Raw genomic sequence first — 23007 nt, 5'->3', positions numbered from 1 at the left:
GAAGAACATGTTTAAGCACCTCACATTCTTGTCTCGTTGCACGACAAAAGAACAGACAATCATCTGCAAACATAAGGTGGGAAATCTCTGGACCCCCTCGACCCAACTTAACTCCATGCATCGAACCTCTGTCAGTTTCATGCTTAACCATAGCAGAAAGTCCTTCGGCGCAGAGAATGAATAAATAAGGAGAAAGCGGATCTCTTTGCCGAAGACCTCTTCTTGGCATAATAGGACCCACCGCAGCATTATTGACGAGCACGTCATAGGTCACCGTTTGGACACACATACGAATCCAGTCACGCCATTTGTTACAGAAACCCAAACGCCTCAACACAGCATCGAGATAACCCCAGTTCACTCTGTCGTATGCTTTACTTATATCAATCTTAAAAGCAAAAGATCCAAATTTTCCCCTTGTCTTGCGTTTCATAGTGTGAATAGTTTCGAAGGCAATAAGAATATTATCTTGAATAAACCTCCCCTCCACGAAAGCCGACTGAGCCCGGTCAATGATATCTGGCAAAGCCGCCTTCAAACGATTACAAAGCACCTTAGAAACTATCTTATATAAAACATTACACAACGCAATGGGGCGAAGTTCTTTCATGCTGGCAGGAGAATCAACTTTAGGGATTAGAGCAATCAAAGTATGGTTCAAACCTGTCGGGAAAGCGCCCTCACGGAGCCAAGTAGAGCAACTGTTGAAGATATCTTTACCCAAAACGTTCCAAAAATTCTGGTAGAACTTGGGATTAAAACCATCCGGACCAGGAGACTTGTCCGGATGCATTTGAAACAACGCCGTATGAAATTCCTCAATAGTGAAGGCTTTCGTAAGTTCAGAATTTTTCTCATTGTCAATACAAGGGCGTAGTCTATCAAGGACTTTGTGGAAATCTTGCTGTCCTTGCGGCATATCAAAAAGATTACAAAAATAATTCCGGGCAACCTCCTTGACTTCATCCAAATTGCTAGTCCATGCCCCATCATCCTTTTGCAACTTCAAAATAGAATTCTTCTTGCGCCTAGCCGAAGCCATAACATGGAAAAATTTGGTGTTCATGTCGCCATCTTTTAACCAATGCTGCTTAGCACGTTGTTTCCAATAGGCCTCCTCTTGGAGAAACGATTGTGCGAGCTCAGCTCGAGCAGCTTTTAGACGACTAACAGATCTCGCATCAGATCTACCTTGAAGAGACGCAATAAGAGATTGAATTCGAGTCTTATCGAAACCCTTCTTCTTGCGGATATGACGAGCCCAAATAGAGAGAGAGTCTGATACAGCCGTGAGCCTATCCAAAATGTTGATCCCGTTAAGATTAGTCCAACAATTCTTAACCACCGTAGGTAGATCAGACTCCAAACACCGACTGTTCTCAAAACGAAATCTTCTACTAGGCAACAAGTTTACCTCATTTATGCACTTTAAAAGAATAGGAACGTGATCCGACATAGGGACAGTGAGCGGCGTTAAAGAGGCTCCAGGAAAAAGAGCTTTCCAGTTAGCGGTAGCCAAACCTCTATCCAACCGTTCCTCCACAAAGTTCGCCGTACCCAAACCACGAGTCCAAGTGAACTGATAACCCAACAAAGGAACATCTGAGAGGCCACAATCCAGCACCGTCGAACGAAAACCAGTATAAAGCCATTGGGGATGAGGCACTCGTCCTCGCTTATCTCCAGGATCAAGCAAGTCATTAAAATCCCCAATAATTATCCAAGGGTAGGAGTGAAGGCCAGCAAGCCGACGTAACAGGTTCCACGACTCCCGCCTACGATGTCTCTCAGGAAACCCATAAAAACCAGTGAGGCGCCATTCGCCTCTAGGATCAGTAATTAACATATCAATATGATTGTTTGAGTAACCAAGTAAACGACAAGAGGCCGAAGTCTTCCATAACATACATAAACCACCACTTCGACCAACACAGTCAACAACAAAACAACCTTCAAAGTTCAAACGAGAGCGAATTTCTTCCATGCGAGACCGAGTAGAAATAGTCTCACAAAGGAAGATAAAGTTTGGCCTATGAACTCGCGTGAGTTCATTGATGATCGGAACTGCAAGAGGTTGGCCCAATCCCCTGCAGTTCCAACTTAACGTATTCATTGGGCCCGGCCGACTCCGAATCCGGAGCCCGCCGTTTGAGTAGTAGAGACGTCGGAACCATCCTTGGGAAATCCAGCAGGAAAAGTAACCAACGTAGAAGAAGGAACAAGATCATTATCCACACCACCACGCCTACGTTTTCGCTCGTCAAGAAGACACGTAGGAGAATCATCAATAGTCATGGAATCTCCAAGGAAAGGTTCGTTGCTGATCTCCCGCAAAACCATCCGTTCCTTGGTTTGAGGTACCATATCTTGGGAATATATTTTCTCTTTACTGATAATAATAGCCCCCTGATTTTTCGGAGCCTTCCGTTTTGGATCAGGAGAAACCCTAGCATCAGAAACCCTAGAGTCCGCCGCCTATATCAGTAGGGTTTGCCACTGACTCCTCTGATCTTATCCACTTATTGCCGGAGAGTATGGTTCCCCGTCAATCCGGAACTTTCAGCCACACTCCCCATTCTCTTTTCGCTTAAATTTATTTAATTTAAAATAATATAGTTGAAATTATATTAATTTGAATCATATTCCTTAATTAAATATTAACCTTTTATTAGAATAATAAATATTCTTTTTATGTAGATTTTTATTTAATAATATTTTGAAAAATGTATCGATATTGAAAATTTTATTTCATTTGAGCATCATCTCGTGTGAACCTTGTAGGATCATATCATAATCATAATTTCGGAAGACGACAACTAACGTTTGAACATCAGACTTTTGAGTATCATCTCGTCTAGACCTTAAAATACAAAAAATGAACTTTTATGCGTCAAGTTTTTTTAACATCACTATCTGGAGCTTTAAAAATCAAAGTTGACTTGTGAGATTGTATGATTTGGAGCTTCTAACATCATAACTAACTTGTAAACATCATTTTGTATGGAACTTGAAAAAATCTTGACAAACTTTTATGCATTATTAGTTCTAAATATTATAATTGGGTTCCAAGAATCATCTCGTTTGGAGTTTAAAAAAATAAATTTAACTTGTGAGTATCATCTCATTTGAACTTTGAATGACCACAATTAAGTTACAAGAATTATCTTGTGTGTAGCTTTAAAGATCATTATCATCTTTAGCTTGTAAGATCAGAACTAACTTCTAAACATACTCTTGTATGCAGCTTGAAAAATCTTGGCAATTTTTTGTGCATTATTTCATTTGGAGCTTGAAATATCATAATTGAATTTCGAGCATCATTTCGTTTGAAATTTGAAAGAATAAAATGGACTCGTGAACATTAATTATCTTCAAATCTTGAGTTTCGAGCATCATTCCGTCTGAAAATTGAAAGAATAAAATTGACTCGTGAACATTATCTTGTTTGAAGTTTGAAAGACCATAACTAAGTTTTGAAAATCATATCATGTGTAGCTTAAGAAAGTTGACACGAGATTCAAATTGTATTAATTTATTTAGTAATTTAATTGATAAATTTTCATAAAAAATCTATGTTGAATCCAAATTTTATTTTTAAAATTTTATACAAAATATATTATTTTATAATCAAATTAAATTGAAGAAATAATTTACTTAATCAAACTAATTTATTTTTTCAAATTAAATTAATTAGACCATGTATTTAATTAAATAAATTTTGTCAAATTAAATTGACGAAACAATTCAAATTGTATTAGTCTCAATCATTCTGCCAATTAAATGTAAATTTTTAATTTGGAGAGCAAGAGCTTATTCTTGTATAAGTTTTATTTTGGTGAAATCTTATAAAAATACTCAATGTGAAATGAGGTGATTTATATGAATTCTTCACTCGATTGAGATTATTATAAATTTGATACATGATTAAAGATTTCTAATATATTTTAACATCATATCCTCTATTGTTCTTTATTTAAATTCTTCATTTATGCATTACTAATTTCATAATTTATCTATTATTATTATTATTATTATTGTAGTAATGGACGAACAGAAACAAATAAAATTTGCAGAAATGAAAAATATATTTTTCTTCTCTATATAAATAAAATGTATGGATTTATTTTATAAAAAATAAAAATAAAATTTTAATTATTTTGATAGACATAAAATAAGATTTTGTTTTAAAGTAATCAGTTTATAGAATTTGTGCCTTATTATGCAAACATGTAAATCAATGACCGGACCCGTTTATAATTTACATATACGTGCATGTCTCAATTCAAACTTAATTTAAAATTAATTTTATTAAAAATTAAGAATATAAATATTATATATATATATTATATTCATATAATATAATATATTGCAACATATATATATATATATATAATATGTACGCTATTGAGAAATATAAAATTAATAACAAATATACATCTAATCACTAACATTCAATTAAAATAATTTATCGTATATAGATTATAATTTTTTTTCTTATCAAACATGTAAATCTAATTTTTATCTAGAAAAAATAAATAATAAAATTTATTAATTTAGATTATATGTAATGTTAATATTATTATATATATACATTTATTATTAATTATATTTATTATGATTAATGAATCTTTATATAGAATATAATAGTTAATTAATTAATAAATGATGAAGATTATATATGGTAAATTTTGAAATGGTGAGATTTTAGATATGCCACATAGGTTAAGGCTTAATCCTATTATATAATAGATTTTTTCAATATTTAACTTTTAATTAATAATTAGATGGGATCCTCTGTCCCACAATTTAGTGTGTACCACTCTTACATCCAACAAATTTTTATTCCAAATTGTTAATGAGATGACAGCCAAATTGAGAGGGAAATTTGAAGTTCATAATGAAGCATAAAATTAGGAAAATCTTAGAACTCTAAAAAAGTATTAAACTTTAAAAAAGTTTAAATTGAGAGGGAACTTGATTGAGATCACAAAAATTATTTTCGTCCAATATTTGCATCATAGAACTCTAAAAAAGTATTAAACTAAAAGAAAATTAGGAAAATCAACCGAAATTTCACGTGGTTCTTAAATTTTTGAGTTGGGGACTATACAGTTCTTTTTAGAGTTTATAAATGTATAAACATGTTTCTTAATCAGATTATGATAGGGGCTATAAATATTCTTAGATTACGATAGGAGCTATACGTATTTATTCTTTCAGCTTTATTTAAATTAAATTGTTAATTTACGTACAATTTATTTTAATTTGTGAGCTATAGAATATCGAGCAAAATAGTAAATTTCTATTTAATTATTATTACTATTATTTTAAAAAGGGGCTGTAATACCATCACCCAACAATTAATAGCTAATGAAGATCATGTAATGACCCACCCTTTTTAAACATTTAGTTAAGTCTACTAATGTAGACCAGTTATGATCATACAAATTACGATTATTAGTTTAAGCCAATTCAGTAATCTAAATTGAGATATCAATACAAGAAGCGATTGATTTAAATTATGTCTTTTAGCAAAAATCATGTTATTTATTTTATAAGAATACTCATCGAAATCTGCATATGTAATCAGTGTTCTCAACAATCTGCATATTGTATAGGAAACCTGAAAAGTTCTATCTAGAAATTAAATCAACTTAATATGAAATAAAACTCAGTTTGGTCTTCAATAAAACCATGAAACTCCTCGTTAATTGATATGGCATTTCGAGCTAGATCGAGAAATAATCACATCAGATAAGAGAATAACCACAATGTTTTATTTGTATAGAGACATTGAATTATTTAGTTCATGATGTGAACACAAGTTCTATAGACTATATATAGAGAGAGAAAGAAAAGAGCTTCAATTCTTAAGAAACAATACACATCATCAAAAAAAGCTACGAAACCACTCATCATCATGTTCTAAGACTTTATTTTCATCTTTCATAAATCTTCTGGCGAGACTAAACTTTCAACATAGACAAGAGTTGAACTGTAACGACGACAAACCTCGGGACAACGGAACACATTATCCTGACGATCAAAAACCAACAAAATGAATCCACAATTTACCAAAACCTCTCCCTTTAGACCCACCACCAATGGTGGTGGTTGAAGAAGCTCAAGAAGATGAGAAAGAGTCACCACTTTCTCCCAAGACTCCTTCATAACCCAAACTTGAACGACGTCTGTTCCAAAATAATCTAGCGCGCAAAGGCAACCACCAAGCACACCCACAAACCAGGGCTCTTCCACGCAAAACTCGTGATCAAAGGGAAGCTTAATCCTTCCAAACACCTCACTCTTCAAGTCCAAGAAAATAATATCTTCTTTATATCCATTATTATTCGTCCAGTAAAGCTTCCCACCTGCAAACACCCCCTCTTTGCAAGGATATGTATATTCATATTCCTCGCAGCGCTCTATTGTTTTCCATGATTTTGTCTTTGAACTATAAACTTTACCAACCCACTTCCTCTCGTAATTATCAAGATTAGCCACACTCACAAACACCTTGTACTCACCACTCGATTCAACCCAACCGAATCCAAAATTATGAACATAGCAGACATTAGAAATTTCTGGCAATTTCTTGGAGATTCCAGTGGATGGATTCCACAGGTGAATTCTACATGGTTGCTCTGGCAGATTCCTGGAGAATCCAGTGGATGGGTTCCACGAGTAAATTCCACTTGGTTGCTCGAGAATGCAGAGAAGCCCGTTATAGCACCCCAATATTAAAAATCGCATCAATGTAGTATTCGTTGGAACAGCTAAAGGAGATAAAGAGATAGTATTTGCTGGCTCACTCATAACCGACAGCAGAGAACAACATTGCGGAGGCCAATCATCAAAATGTTCAAAAAAGTAGTTCTTTAAAATGAGCCTTTGTTGGGGGAAAGATGGGTTTTTAATTGAATTTTGATGATGGGTTTTGATGAAACGTTCGCTATCAATTAAAGAGCCCCATGATTTCGAAACGCACCTGAACTTCAAAACTGAATTCACCGCAAGTCTGGATAGTATTTCTTCAATGGTTTCTCCGGGAAGATGGAGAGATTTTCGTCTACTTTTTCCGATCTCCATACCCAAGCTTCGATATATTTTTTAGGGTTTTAGGTTTTTGTATTTGAAGTGGCGAGGGTGTTAGGTTTTTGTATTTATTTCGAGGGTTTCAGGAATAGAGAGATCAGATGATGGGCTGAAATAATATATTTCTGGATTCCGTTTGTTTGTTAATTACTAATTAGCGTTTACTAATATTCAATATATAATGTTTATAATAACATTTTTTCAGTATTTAACTTTTAATTAATAATTCGGATGGGATCATGTCCCACAATTTAGTGTGTACCACTCTTAATTTGTTATAATTTTTAATAATATTTTCTTCAATTTTAATTTAGGGTTAATTCGCTCTAAATCCTTAATTTATAGTCATTTTCCATTTTTTCCATCAATCTTTGAACTTCCCACAAAAAACCCCCAACTTTCAATTTTTCCTAATTTTCCCATGACGGGTTTTCCGGCCAAATCCGAAGTCGGAATTTTCCTATGTGGCGTTATTCAAGCCAAATCACCCTATACATAGCAAATCACACCCACCCTCCCCCTCCCACGTCACTCTCTTTCTCTCTTCCCCCATCCCCCTCTCCCCCCGTCTGGCTCCCCCCCTTTCTCTCACCGCCACAACCGCCCAGATTCTTGGGACGGCGGTTTCCAGGAGACGGCACAAGCTGAAGAGCGGCGTCGACTCCGCCGGAATTTCAGAGGCGGCGAGCGAGCTCAGGCGACGCCGGCTTGAGGACCGACATTTTCTGGGACCTCCGTCGACTCTCCCCCTTCCCCTATCCCCCACCGCCACCACTTCCTCCCCCTTCCCCCTCCCTCTCCCTCTCTCCTCCACTCGATTCCCGGCGCCGATTGAAAACCCACGTTTGAAAACCCACTTCGCCCCCCCCCCCCCTCATCCCTCTCTCTTCCACTCAAATACCAAATTTGAAGAGGCTCGGGGCGTTAGGCGACGTGACTGGGAGACAGAGGCTCACCGGAGGAGGCAGGTCAGGGCGGTGCTGCTATTTACGGCGCAAACCCTAGGCGGCGCGAAGAGGGGGAAAAACCCTAGCTGCAACTCTGAAAACGTGGATCAGAGAGAAGGGTTCTCAGGTCGGATCTTGGGACCACGGAGCCTTTGAGGAGAGCGGTCGTCGGGGCAATCTGTAACAGACAGGGATGAAGGTGGTAGTCTGCCGGTTTTTTGGAGGAGATGAGCGGCGGCGATCGGACTTTGAGAAGAAGGTGGTGGACGTGGTAGAACGGTGACAAATTGAAGAATAACAAGCAAGAAATTTGGCGTGTCCACGTCACTTAATTCCGATTCCACGTGTGCTCGAATTTGGCCGGAAATTCCGTCATGGGAATATTAGGATAAATCAATAGTTGGTGGTTTTTTATGGGAAGTTCAAAGATTGAGGGTAAAAATGAAAAATGACTATAGTTTAAGGATTTAGAGAGAATTAACCCTTTAATTTATTATGCTTTAATATAATAAAAAGATAACAAGGGTTCACTCATCTAATCAGGGTTTATAATTATTTTTTTATATTCATTTGAATTAATAATTAATTATTTGGGTTCATTAATTCAAAATTAGGGTATATAATTTTTTTTAAATTTTAATTTTTAGTGATAAATATTAGAGTCAGGGGATTTTTTAGGACATTAACTTAGATTAATTTGAAAATTAGGACAATAACTTTCGGAATTGTAAAAATAGGACACTAATTATTTTTTTAGAGTAAAATAGGACACTAATTAATAAGCGTCGTAAAAATAGGACATTTCTCAGCCCATAATTGGCTAAAAAATGTCCTGCGGATGCAATACTTATTAATTAGTGTCCTATTTTACTCTAAAAAAAAATTAGTGTCCTATTTTTACAAGTTCGAAAGTTATTGTCCTAATTTCCAAATCAATCTAAGTTACTGTCCTAAAAAACCCTCGAACTCTAAATATTAATTAGAGTTCATAATATAATAATATTTTTTATTTTTATAAAAATAATTATAAAATAGATAAATTAAAAGTGGTACACGGTGGTACACACTAAATAGTGGGACAAAGGATCTCATCCGTTAATAACTGGTCTCAATTTTTTTTATTAATAATTCATTATTGGGACTAGTTATAATTCCATAATTAAGGTAGCTAGGTTTTATGTTTTTGGGTATCATTTGATGTTATAATTTATATAAAAAATAAAGACATAGAAATTATTTCATAATATATTTATAAAGTACGGAGATTATTCACTAAAGACAATGTTAATATGTCATGTCAAACTATTATAATAAAAAAGTTTTACATACATGTAAACCTAAAATATAAAAGTTTCTTAAAAAGGACTTCCATCCACCCTTTTTATTCCACCTAGCTATTTTACTTGCAAAAAAAATCATAAAAATAAACAATATTTTTAAATATTTAATAATAATTTATATCAATAATAATCATAAGAAGTTTATTAAATCTCTATAGCATGACATAAAAAATAAAATTAAAAATGATATTCAAAATTACCTCACAATTTTGTTTATTGTCATTGCAAAATAAAGACTGATCAGAGGGAACTGTCTCCTTTGAAATCGAATCACAAATTTTGTGAAGTCTGAGGGACTCATGATCTATCTATTATATAAAGAGCTACACATTGGAGAGCTCTCCACTATTTTCTATCCTATGTTGCACTATCACGATTTAGTATTTGCTTCATTATCAATTCTACTCTATATGGTATTTTTATATTTTTTTTCTTCATCTATCCCACATAGAATTTATACTAAATTTTATCAATTTATAATCTAAATAAAAGGTTCATTCTTCATGCATACATTAGCTCATTTATCTTTCCCACATTAATATTCTATTAAATTTAATTTAATCATGGGTAAATCTAGATAAAAAAAATACTTATAATATGTATTTCAAATAAATAGTTTCCTACATTTTTTTATAATTTAAATATCTTTTCATATTAAATTTATACTCCATTAAACTTCATAATTTAAAATCTAAAAGAATTGTAATTAAATTTCAATATTTGCAAATCTAAATAAAATTGTAGATGTTTTGAAATAAATAAGTTATGCAATTGAATTTGGTCATATAAAATAAATAATGTAATTTAAATAAATAGGTTCTCCAATTTAATTTTTGGTTATAAAAAATAATTTCAATTAAGTTATCATTTCCGCATTGATCTTTATTGAACTTCAGCATGAAAAATACGTAAATAAAAGAATAACTTTGAAATGCATTTAAAATAAATAGGTTCTTCAATTTATATAACAGATAGATTCCCGAATTCCCATATTAAGTGTAAATTTAGAACTCACATTTCATAATTTAAATAAGGGTAAATATCATATTAAACCTTGAATTATACCCGTTTTATCAAAAATACCCTGAAACTTTCAAAATGCTCTCTAAACCCTTAAAGTATCAGAGTTTTATCAAATATATCCCGCATCTCTTTTCCGACCACCAGAAATATGACGTGGCTCACCAGAAATATGACGTGGCTCCGGGCGGCGGCGTTGCTTCAGAAGCGGCGACGTGGGGGTGACGGTGGTTCCAGGCGTGGTAGTGCGGCGCGACAACGATCGAGAGCGAGAGAGACGAGGGATGTGTGTGGGTGTGTTTCAGCGATGGAGAAGAAGAAGGGGCGTTGGCTCAAGCAGAGAGACGTCGGCGTGGAGGCGGACGGCGCCGGTTCGCGCCGATCGAGCATTCGCTGGCCTCAGGCGGCGGCGGCAGAACCGAGAGAAGGGAAGAAGATGAGCTCCGTACTGGGTGTGTGCGTGAATTTGGTAAAAGAGAATAAAAGAAAACCGTGAGACAATCATGTATTTTAATTTTCAGAATAAAAGAATGACATGGATTAAAGAAAAGAGAATAAGAAAATGACATGGATTAAAAAAAATAGAATTTAAATTATACTGTGGCATCCGGCAAGCCACGTCACATTTCTGGTGGCCGGAAAATAGATACGGGATATATTTGATAAAACCCTGATAGTTTGAGGGTTTAGAGAGCATTTCAAAAGTTTCAGGGTATTTTTGATAAAACGGATATAGTTCAAGGTTTAATATGATATTTACCCTTTAAATAAAGGCAAAATCTTGTGTACACCCGGGTGTACCGTACACCCGGGTTATACCCTGCCCAAATCCCCTGACCCGTTTATATTAAAAAGAAAATTAAAATATGAAACCGCATCATATCTGCTCCAAAAGTCCAAATCCTCTTAAATTAAAAAATATTGAAACCCTATTTACTTTCTCTTCGTTCTCGCTCTCACTCCCCCTCCGCTGCCCCCAGCCCCTCCGATTCTCCACTGTCATCGGCAAGATCATGCCGCCGCGGCTGGGAGACGCTTTCCTCGAGGACTGCGCACTGCCGCCGGATTCCATTAGAGAGGCGTTTCTGAAGTCAGCCTAGGCCGCCGTTGAAATCAAATTGGGGAAAAAGGGGAAGGAGGTCTCGGTTGATGGATTGCAAGGAGAGTGTGTTGCAGCGATATCAAAAATCTGGATTCATGGATCTTGCCATTTCGTGAGGGAGAGGCTCTCGGCGGGAGTCTGAGATGGCGCCGGTGTTCTGAGCGAACCATTTGATGTCGCCTTCGTTGCCGGTGTAGACGAAGATCGGGGAGTTGTCAGTTGTGCCGCCCCGGTGTTTGCTATTGATGAGATAGCGTTGCTGGAATGTGTGGTAGCTCTGTGGATTGTAGTTGAAATGATCGAGGATTTGGGTGAAGAACTCTTCTTTGTAGAGTTTGTTGCCTTTGGATGCTACAGAGCGCTGGGCCTCTGCCTTGATTGCTGAAGATGGATGCTACAGAGCGCTGGGCCAGGCGTCAATGCCGCATTCATGGATAATTCCGTCAATGTTGCAAATGAGAGGAGAAGCACCCATATCGCCATTCTCTCTCCCTCACTACTGTTGATGTGATTTCTAAGAGAAAGAGAAGCTATGTGATTCAGCTAGTCATGACCGAGGTTGCGAAATTGGGATTTTAGACAAAGTTGGATATATTTGCTGGTGGGTGATTGGAAGATGCCCTAACCATTTCTTTAAAAAAAAAAGGTTGAAAAACACCAAAATATTAAGTTAATATTTCCGACCTTAGACTCCGGATTGTTTGTTGAAATCTATTCACTGTCATGTTCCACAAATAACACTATACTATTCTATAAATAACATTATATGGAAATAACACTAAAACTATTTATAAATAACACTTTTCTATTTTACAAATGACACTAATACTATATAAAAATGACACAAACTATCATGTTCCACAAATAACACTATATTGTTCTACTAATAACACTACTAATATATTGTTCCACAAATAATACTGTAGGAAAATAACACTATCATTATTATAAAGAACACTTTTATGTTTTATAAATGACGCTAACATTATATGGAAATGACATTAAAATTGTCATGTTCTACAAATAACACTATATTGTTCTATAAAAAACACTATATAGAAATGATACTAATATTATTATAAAAAAAAAATTTATATTTTACAAATAACATTAACACTATATGAAAATGATACTAATACTATTATGTTCCACAGATAGCACTATACGATTTGCAAACTCATCGAAATCTAATAGTGTTATTTCAAAATCTTAAAGTGTCATTTCAAATGTTAAAGTTTCATGCGAAATCTTAAAGTGTCTTTCAAAATGTTATAGTGTCATTCGAAATCATGTAATGTCATTCGAAATCTCATAGTGTTATTTCAAAATCTTAAAGTATCATTTTGAAATGTTAAAGTGTCATTTCAAATGTTAAAGTTTCATTCGAAATCTTAAAGTGTCATTCGAAATGTTAAAGTATCTTTCAAAATGTTATAGTGTCATTTCAAATATTATAGTGTCATTCAAAATCTCATAGTGTCATTTGAAACATCATAGTATCATTCGAAATGTTATAGTGTCGTTCCAAATCTTGTAGTGTCATTTGTATGTCGGAGTAGTGTCATTTGAAATACTAAAGTGTCATTTGAGATATTAAAGTGTCATTTAAAATATTGTAGTGTCATTCGAAATGTTAAAGTGTCATTTGTATATCGGAGTAGTGTTATTTGAAATGTTATAGTGTCATTTGTATATAGGAGTAGTGTCATTTGAAATTTTAAAGTTTCATTTCGAAATCTTGTAGTGTCATTTGAATTCTTGTAGTATCATTCGAAATATCATAGTGTCTTTTGAAATCTTGTAGTGTCATTTGAATATCGGAGTAGTGTCATTTGTAGAATAGAAAAGTGTTCTTTATAATAATGTTAGTGTCCTTTTTTATATAGTGTTATTTGTAGAACACGATAATATTATTTATATAACATGATAATGTTAGTGTCATTTCAATATAGTGTTAGTGTCATTTGTAAAACATAAAAGTGTTATTTATAATGGCGTTAGTGCCATTTCCATATAGTGTCATTTGTAGAACATAATAGTGTTATTTTTTTAACATGATAGTGCCATTTGTAGAACTATATAGTGTCATTTGTAGAATATGATAGTATGATTCATATAACATGATGTGTTAGTGTCATTTGCATATAATGTTATTGTCATTTGTAGAATATAAAAATGTTCTTTATAATAGTGTTAGTGTCATTCCTATATAGTGTTATTTGTAGAATACGATAGTATTATTTATATAACATGACGGTGTTAGTGTCATTTTCATATAGTGTCATTTATAGAACTATATAGTGTTATTTATATAATATGCTAGTGTCATTTAAATATTATGTGATATCATTTATTAATGTATATAATGTTAGTTATTAAGTGTTATTTACTAATAAAAATAGTGTCATTTAAATATAGTAAATGTGTAATTTAATAATAGAAATAGTGTGATTTATCAAAAAAAGAAAAAATTTAAATCGAAAAGACAATTAAAAAAAAAGATGAAAAAAAACGAAAACAAAACAAGAAGAAAATGCAAAAAAAACAGAAAATGAAAAATTTCACCGGAGAAATAAGGAAAAGAACGGAAAAGAACAAAAAAGAGAAGAAAAAAAAACAACCAAAGAAAAGGTAAATTAGCTTGAAAGAACAAAAAATAACGGCTGCAACAAGAATCGAACCCGCGACCTTCAACTGTGAGGCGCAGGTTCAGACCAATTGCGCCACCTATGCTATTGTTTAAAAATGCGAAAACTTGACCCGGGTGTATACACCTGGGTGTACACAAGATCACCTCTTAAATAAAATGATTTATCAACTACGGACTCGTGTCCATCGCTAACAATTTGGCTGTCATGGATTTCATTACTCCTATTTATGTTTTACTATATTAGCGCCCCTAAATAATTCAGTCCCCAATTATGAAAATGTGGCTTATTGATTTAGCACCAATAAATTTCATCACTCCTATTTATGTTTTACTATATGAATAATTCATATATTACTGGTTTATTGATTTAGCACCAATGGGCACACATTAGTGACATCACCTTAATCCTAGATTCAATGTGGCATTTCGATATCTCCTTCCATTGTGAAAAGGAAACTTTTGTTTCTTGATCAAGAATCATGATCTGTTCATTACTGAATATCCTTATTTGATTTTCAGATATCTCAAAAATTGCTCGAATAAGTTTGACCAGTGAGGAGATCAAAGGAGAAAGAGATGTTCCTATTGAGGTGGCTCTTGTTGATGATGTGGCAGGAGATGTCGTAGATGATGAGCCAGATGCTTCCCAAGGAGATGATTGGACCGCCAGCATTGTCTCTACATTAGTGATGGATTTCTTAAATAATTAGATGTTGTTAGATTTCGAGGAATATTAAACTATTATTGGATTTTGAGGAAGATTGAATTATTTGATATTTTGTAGTGTTGGTATTATTGATGTTAATATAGTTCTTTTAAAATTATCTTTTCTTCTTCTTGAAAAACACATATAGCGACGGAACTACAACGGAAGTAAGATATCAAGCCCTAACACAACCAAATTATTCTCTCGTTGGCACTATCACAACCAAATGACAACCAGGGTTTTGGGACATAACTTTTTGTCGTTCGTCGGTGACTAAAGCTAACGACAGAAATAAATATTTTCGTCGTTAAATCTTTTAACAAATCATGATTTTAGATTTGAAACTACAAAATTTTCTGACGCTAATGGATTGTATTTTTTTTTTTGTCTGTGTTGTGGATGGCAACGATTCTATTGTTTTGATTTGTTTTTTTCTGTAGTGAGATCATAATTTTTTTATGAACGCATTTTATAGTTAAGTGTTGTTTGTATAAGAATCACTCCTCTAGCTAGATAAACTAAAAAAATCGTATAAAGACCAACTAAAATAAATACATAAGATCTGATCTGTAGCTTCTCTAAGCAGTTGATGTGGAAGGATGACTAATTCATAATAATAAAGACATATCAATAAGAAGAAATCGTAAAAGTACTGAAACATCTCACAAAAGGTGCTCAAAGGTTCTTGTGAGGATCTGGCGATACTAAACTTTCAATATTCTTCTGCGGCCAAAACATCCTTATCTTGTTTTCAATATTCTTGAGCAGCCAACACTTCATCAATATTCTTCCTCTTCTTCTTCTTCTTCTTCTTCTTCTTCTTCTTCTTCATCATCATCATCATCATCATCATCATCATCATCATCATCTTCCTCTTCCTCTTCCTCTTCCTCTTCCTCTTCCTCTTCCTCTTCTTCTTCATACTCATACTCAAACTCAAACTCATCTTCTTCTTCTTCTTCTTCTTCTTCTTCTTCTTCTTCTTCATACTCATACTCAAACTCATCTTCTTCTTCTTCTTCTTCTTCTTCTTCTTCTTCTTCTTCATCATCATCCTCATCCTCATCCTCATCCTCATACTCATACTCATACTCATACTCATACTCTTCCTCTTCCTCTTCCTCTTCCTCTTCCTCTTCATACCTCGACCCAACAACAAACACCTTGTATGCACCACATTGTTCGTCGCGGCCGAACCCATATTTTTTAATTTCAAGGTCTAATTTGGGTAATTCGATGGAGATTCTAGTGGCTGGGTTCCACAAGAAAAGGCTCCCTGGTTTCTTGAGAATGCAAATCAGCCCGTCGCAGTTGCCGACGACATAAGCATCTGTCGTCAGATGATGATTGGTTGGACCGTTGATAGGGAAAGGATCGACGTCGGGGTCATCCAAGTAGGAGCGCACAGAGCATTGCTTCAATCCAAATACTGAATTTTTTGACTCACAGTTGACCATAACTTTCCAATGGGCAGCAGTTGGGTCATTGCTTGATTTCTCGAGTTGGGTTCTGATGAATCTCTCGCTACTCATTAAACAACGCCATGATTTCGAAACACACCTGAATCTCAGCAGTGATTTCACCGCAAGTCTTGACAGTATTTCTTCGATTAATTCTTCGGGAAGATGGCGGAGTTTCGAGCTCGGAGGAGGAGCGTTTTCCCGATCCATCTGCAGCAGCAGCGGCGGTGGTTTACAGATCTGTCAATAGGGTTTTGGTGAGTGTCTATTATTTATATATAGGGGTGCGACGGTACGGTATACCTTATTAAATCGACCATACCTTTATACCTTATCTTTACCTCCGGTATGGAGAAAATTCATACATTTACCTTACCTTTATCTACGGTATACCTTAGTTCGGTATACCTTAAGTACGGTATGAAGAATATACAAAACCTTTACTGAACCTTTATTTCGGTATATCTTACCGAATTTCGGTATACCGTATTTTCACGGTATACCGCACTTTAACGGTATATCAAAATAATCGGTATTACCGAAATCGAATAAATTCAACAATGCAGTAAAAATCCATCCAAATTAAAAAAAAGTCCTATATTTAATAAATTACAAATTCCAAAGACAATATGACAATTTAGATTATTTATTTAGTGCTTATAAATTCCACATACAATAACATATTTAAATTTAATAAATTACAAATTCCATCTTTCACCATCACGATATATATATCTTTATTTATTGATTTGATAGGTTCATCAATCTTGAAAATAATGCAAAATTCGACAGACAATCATCATTAATAGATAAATAATGATAGTTGATTCACATTAATAAAGAAAGTTGGTCTAAAGAGTCAAAGACATGCTCAGCAATAAGTAATTTACAAGAAAAGTGAATAAATACTTACTCTACAATCAAGGCTTTTTAATTTGCTTCGCTGATTTTCGCCACTGTCGCCTCGAGGAAGAATTCACACATCTACGTGTTGAAGGACGCCGGAATGTTGGAGGATGCAGCGCCGCCGCGTGTTTCGTGTAAATGAGTAATAGACTAATAGGCGGTATAATGTAATTTAAGGTTTTTTTTAATAATAGTAATATATATACTTATCAAATAAAATAATTAGACTTATGATATTAATATAAAGAATATAATAATTAGATAATTTATTCAAGAAAAATAATCATTGTTATATACTATACAATATAACTATAAAGAAAAATAATCATTGTTATAATATAACTATGTTATTATATTAATATAAACAATACTATCATATAGTTATATCAAATTGTATAACTCATAGAAGTATATAATTTTATCATATTTATAGTCTCATACTTATATATTCATAAATTATATAATAAATTATATTTATGTTATAAGTTGGATGTAATTTAGTTTAGAAAAATAATCATAATTATATATACTTATACAATATAACTATGTAACTCACGTCACATGATTATGATAATAAAACTATGTTATTATATATATATATATATATATATATATATATATAAAAGTTGGATATAATTTAGTTTAGAAAAATAATCATAATTATATATACTATACAATATAACTATGTAACTCACGTCACATGATTATGATAATAAAACTATGTTATTATATATATAAACAACACTATCATATAATTATAAGATACTTATATTATTTGATTATATCTATAATCTCGTACTTACATATTCATATATTATATAATAAGTTGTATTAATGTTGTAAGTTAGATGTAATTTGTTTAAGAAAATTATTCATATACTATACAAAATAACAAAATTAACATTGTATACATCTCAAGTCTCATCAATTAAACTTCAACAAAAGCAAATTCAAATATTATATTATAATTGTGTTACAATATCAATATAAATAATTCAATTATATTAAATTATAAATTATATGTAACTTATAACATCTATATAATTTACTGTAATATTAAATGAATGCATACAAGTATGAGAATATAAATATCATCAAATGATATAAAAGTGAATAAAATATAATATAGTATGTAAGTTATATAATTTAATATAGTATAACTTTTATATGTTAGACGTAATACTATTTATAATATAATACTAATATTATAACTATGCTATTATATATGTAACTATTATAAGTTAGATGTATAATCTATCGTAAAACAATAATTTTAGTTATATATTATAACTATACTATAATATCAAAATAAACAATTTTATTTTATTTTATGACTTATACTTATATTTTATTTGTTTTTGTATCATTTGATGATATTTATAAATTCATGTACAATTGTATATATTGACATAATATAGATTATATACATCATTTTATAAAATTTATAAATATTTTTAAAAATATAAACATAAATATATATATATTTTAAAATTATAGATTTTGATACGATATATACCGCGATTTTCGGTATACCAATATATACGGACAACTGCGGTATATCAGAATAAGGTATTGTACCTTATTACCGGTATATACCGAATATTAAGGTATGATACCGCATCACCGGTATATACAGTAATATTCGGTATACCAGTAATATGGTATCATACCGTGTTTCGATATATACCTTTAATACGGTATTTATTGATTTTTTCGGTATATACCGCGGTATCGGTATACACCGGTATCTGGAAAATTCATACCTTTACCTTACCGTAAATCTTCGGTACGGTATCATACCTTACCAAAAAAACCGGTATACCTTAAATTCGGTATTTTACAGTACGGTATGACCAGTATACCAAGTTTTCGGTATATTTTTCCAGCCCTATTTATATATTCTAGTTGGAAGAATTCATAGGTTCCTAATTGACCTCAAAGACCAAAAAAAAAAATCCTCAATTCAACTTTAAATTTTCTTATCGTGGCCCATGTGACAGCTATGTTTATTTTTTCCTCATTAATGTTTCGGATTATTTTTGTGTTACAATAGAAATATCTAGAATCTATCAATTAATTGATTAATTAATTATATAATAGCAAAACACAATACATACCACTTTAATCCTAAATTTGATGTGATAATTAAAAAAAAATGTTTTATCGCCTAAATTTTACCATTCATGTTTTTATTAATTCTCTAAATTTAAGTTATTTATTTTCTTATTGAATGATTAATTAAGAAATTGGAATCAATTGACCAATTTACCGAGTACATATCAAGTGATTATAATTCTCTAGATTTCTCTCGATAAATTTTAATTATAATTTTATTTTAATTAAATTGAAATATAAATCAATAATTTTCTATTACCGACAGGAAAATCCCTGGACAAATTATATTCAAATTTACCGAGTGATTATTCCCTTGTAAACTTCTCGAATAAATTGACCTGAACTATTAATCCCTTCGCCCCATAACAAATATCTACTTTTTTTCAGCATAAAATGTTAGGTGATAATGATTACACTACAAAAAAATAAGTGATTACCGGCGGCATTTCCCGCCGGTAAAAAAGGGACGGCCGCCGGCGATTCAATTACCGGCGGCATTACCGGCGGCAATCTACCGCCGGTATTCATCTCGTCGGAGATGTGAATCCCGGCGGCGAAGCTCAGCCGCCGGAGATTTGCGGCGGCCCAACCGCCGGTGGAGCTTCTCGGCAAGCTCAGGTGGTCTCCCGAACATTTACCGGCGGTCATTGCCGCCGGTAATCAGCGGCGGCTATATGCCGCCGGTAAGCAGCGGCGGTAGCATTGCCGCCGGTGATAACCACCCACTACAAAAAAACGCGTTTTTACCGGCGAAAACTACCGACGGCAATATTGCCGTCGGTAGCTAACGGCGGCACGGCGGCGGCAGTCCAGGCGACCCGAACTTTCGAATTTACCGGCCATCTACCGACGGCAAATTCCCCGCCGTTAGCTAGCGGCGGCGACGCCGCCGTTAATATTAAAATACGCATTAAATAATTTATTTTATAGAATTAACGGCGGCAAGCTAGCGGCGGCATTTGCCGTCGGTAACCGTTTAAATATAGGGCAGCGGGTTCCTTCTTTTTTCAGTTTCTGCGCCGCACACACACACGAAATTCCACCCCCCCCTCCCCTGCCTGCTGCTGCTTCGCCGCCGCCGCCGACCGCCGCCGCCCTAGCAGGTATCTCTCTCTCTCTCTCTAGATCTATATATATATATATATATATATCATTAATTTTAATTATATATATATAATTATATAATTTTCACTTATATTATTTATTGTAGTTCGACGACCTCGTTTCACCGCCTTCTTCACGACACCCACCGGAAACCACCACCGTACGCTCTCTTATTTATTTATTTATTTAATTATGAATTTATTTATGTATTTAATTATATATTAATTAAATAGATTTATTTGTTATATATAGTTAATTAATTTATAATTGATTTTGTTTATAACTAAATTATATGAAGCATGATTAATTTTAAATTATATTAATCTATTTAATATATGTTAGTTTAATTTTAAATTATGAAGCATGATTAATTTTAAATTATATTAATTTTAATCAATTAGTTTAAGAATTGTTTGTTAGAATAATTTATATATGTTGGATAATTTTGTTAAATTAAATGTTATGTGCTATGTGTTTATGAAATGTTATATTATTATATATATATATATATATATATATATATATATATATATATATATTGTGGGATAGATTTAATCAATTTCTTAAGGATCTTCTCCCTTTGGGATAGAAATTGATTATTTCTTAAGGATCTTCTCCCTACAAATGATTGTTTTTAATTTAATTACCATGATTTTTATTGCTTTTATTTGTATTGTATTATTGCTTCGACATTGGGGGGCCGGGTAGACCTAGTATAGGCTTAGTAAATTAGGACCACTATGGTCACTATAGTTGTTGGTAGAGTCGAGCACTTGGTAGTTAGGATAGTGGGGTTATGCTGTCGAAATTTTGTTAGATTTCAAGTAATTTATTATATTTTATTTGTTTTTTTCAATTAGAATTTGCAAGAATGAGTGATAATCGTACGTGGATGTACGCGAGATACAATGATCGTACCGCATTTGAAACGGGGCTTGAGTTTTTCCTTGAGTGGGCGTTCAATCAAACGGCGTACACAGATGGACAAGGTAACATTAGGTGCCCGTGTAAGAAGTGCAAGAATCAAGCGTATTTAGATGTACCTACGGTCAGAGAACATGTTAGTAGGCGTGGATTTGTGCTGAATTACAAAGTTTGGGTTTGTCACGGGGAAGCACCGCTGTCTATGCCGAGAGAACATGCTATAATGAATGAGGATGATGGATTATACAATAACTACGAAAGGATGGTGCATGACCATGCTGGACCTAGTAATTATCAAGATCCTCCAAATCTGGAGCAGCCGCCCAATAATGACGCTCAACAGATTTATAACATGTTGGATGCAGCGGATACTCCATTGTACGCAGGATGTGACACGTACACACAATTAAGTTGGATGGCTCAATTCATGAGCATAAAGACTGAAAGCCACATGTCAGAGAGGACTTACAATCAGATGTCTTCGATGATGAAAGCTGCTTTACCAGAGGGTAACAACTGTCCAGAAGACTTCTATAGTACGAAAAGAAATCTACGTGGTTTGGGTTTGCCAGTAGAGAAGATCGATTGCTGTGTTAATAACTGCATGTTGTATTGGGGGGAAACTAGTGAGCTACATAGTTGTATGTTCTGTGACCAATCACGATATAAGGACAGCTTGCGTGCATATGGGAGTCGCAGAAAGAAACAAGTGCCCGCCAAACAGATGCACTATTTTCCCTTAACGCCCCGATTGCAGAGATTGTTTGCATCTCCTGCAACTGCTGAACATATGCGGTGGCATGCGACCTCCACAGACGATGGGATAATGCGCCACCCGGCCGACTCTCCGGCATGGAAACATTTGAATTCAGTCTTTCCTGGATTCACCGATGAGATCTGAAATGTGAGATTGGGCCTCTCTACAGATGGTTTTGCCCCATTTGCACAATCAGGGCGTCAATATTCTTCTTGGCCAGTTATTGTCACGCCGTATAACCTGCCTCCGTGGTTGTGCATGAAAGAACAATTCATGTTCCTCACAGTCCTCGTGCATGGCCCATCAAACCCAAAGATGAAGTTGGACGTATTCTTACAGCCATTGATACACGAGTTAAAATCTCTGTGGGAGGTTGGTGTGAACACTTACGACATATCGTTGAAGCAAAATTTCCAGATGCGAGCAGCTCTGATATGGACTATCAGTGATTTTCCAGCGTACGCTATGTTGTCTGGGTGGGGTACAGCTGGGAAATTGGCATGTCCACATTGCATGGAGAATACAGAAGCATTCACTTTGCCGATGAGTGGAAAACAATCGTGGTTTGATAATCATCGGAAGTTCTTACCTCCTAACCATGTGTTTAGGAGAAACAAAACTTCATTCTTGAGGAATAAGACATGCAATGTTGGTCCACCAGAACAAAGATCAGGAATACAAATCTTGAATCAAATCGACGGGTTAGGCTTCGTGAAGGTTACCGAAGACTTCGATGGCAGGAACGCTCAACTCGCCAAATATCAAGATGTAGGGTGGAAAAAGAAAAGCATATTTTGGGATCTACCTTATTGGAGACATCTTTTGATTCGACATAATCTGGATGTCATGCACATTGAGAAAAATGTGTTTGATAACGTGTT

General features: G+C 34.0%; 2 protein-coding genes across 2 annotated transcripts; both read right to left on the bottom strand.

Moving 5' to 3' along the window:
- Nucleotides 1-5946: 5946 nt before the first annotated feature.
- On the bottom strand, nucleotides 5947-6816 carry LOC131018403 (F-box/kelch-repeat protein At3g06240-like). Its single transcript, XM_057947129.1, has one exon. It carries the CDS (start codon nucleotides 6814-6816, stop codon nucleotides 5947-5949), a length of 870 nt encoding a protein of 289 aa, XP_057803112.1.
- Nucleotides 6817-15438: 8622 nt separating this feature from the next.
- Nucleotides 15439-16392, bottom strand: LOC131018402 (uncharacterized). Its single transcript, XM_057947128.1, has 2 exons — nucleotides 15941-16392; nucleotides 15439-15463 (listed from the first exon to the last, which is right to left on the bottom strand). The coding sequence occupies exons 1-2, from the start codon at nucleotides 16390-16392 to the stop codon at nucleotides 15439-15441; spliced, it is 477 nt and encodes a 158-aa protein (XP_057803111.1).
- Nucleotides 16393-23007: the final 6615 nt, after the last annotated feature.

This window comes from Salvia miltiorrhiza, chromosome 3 (assembly GCF_028751815.1).
Source record: "Salvia miltiorrhiza cultivar Shanhuang (shh) chromosome 3, IMPLAD_Smil_shh, whole genome shotgun sequence".
NCBI classification, from domain to species: Eukaryota; Viridiplantae; Streptophyta; class Magnoliopsida; order Lamiales; family Lamiaceae; genus Salvia; species Salvia miltiorrhiza.
This window is presented reverse-complemented; position numbering and strand designations above follow the sequence as displayed.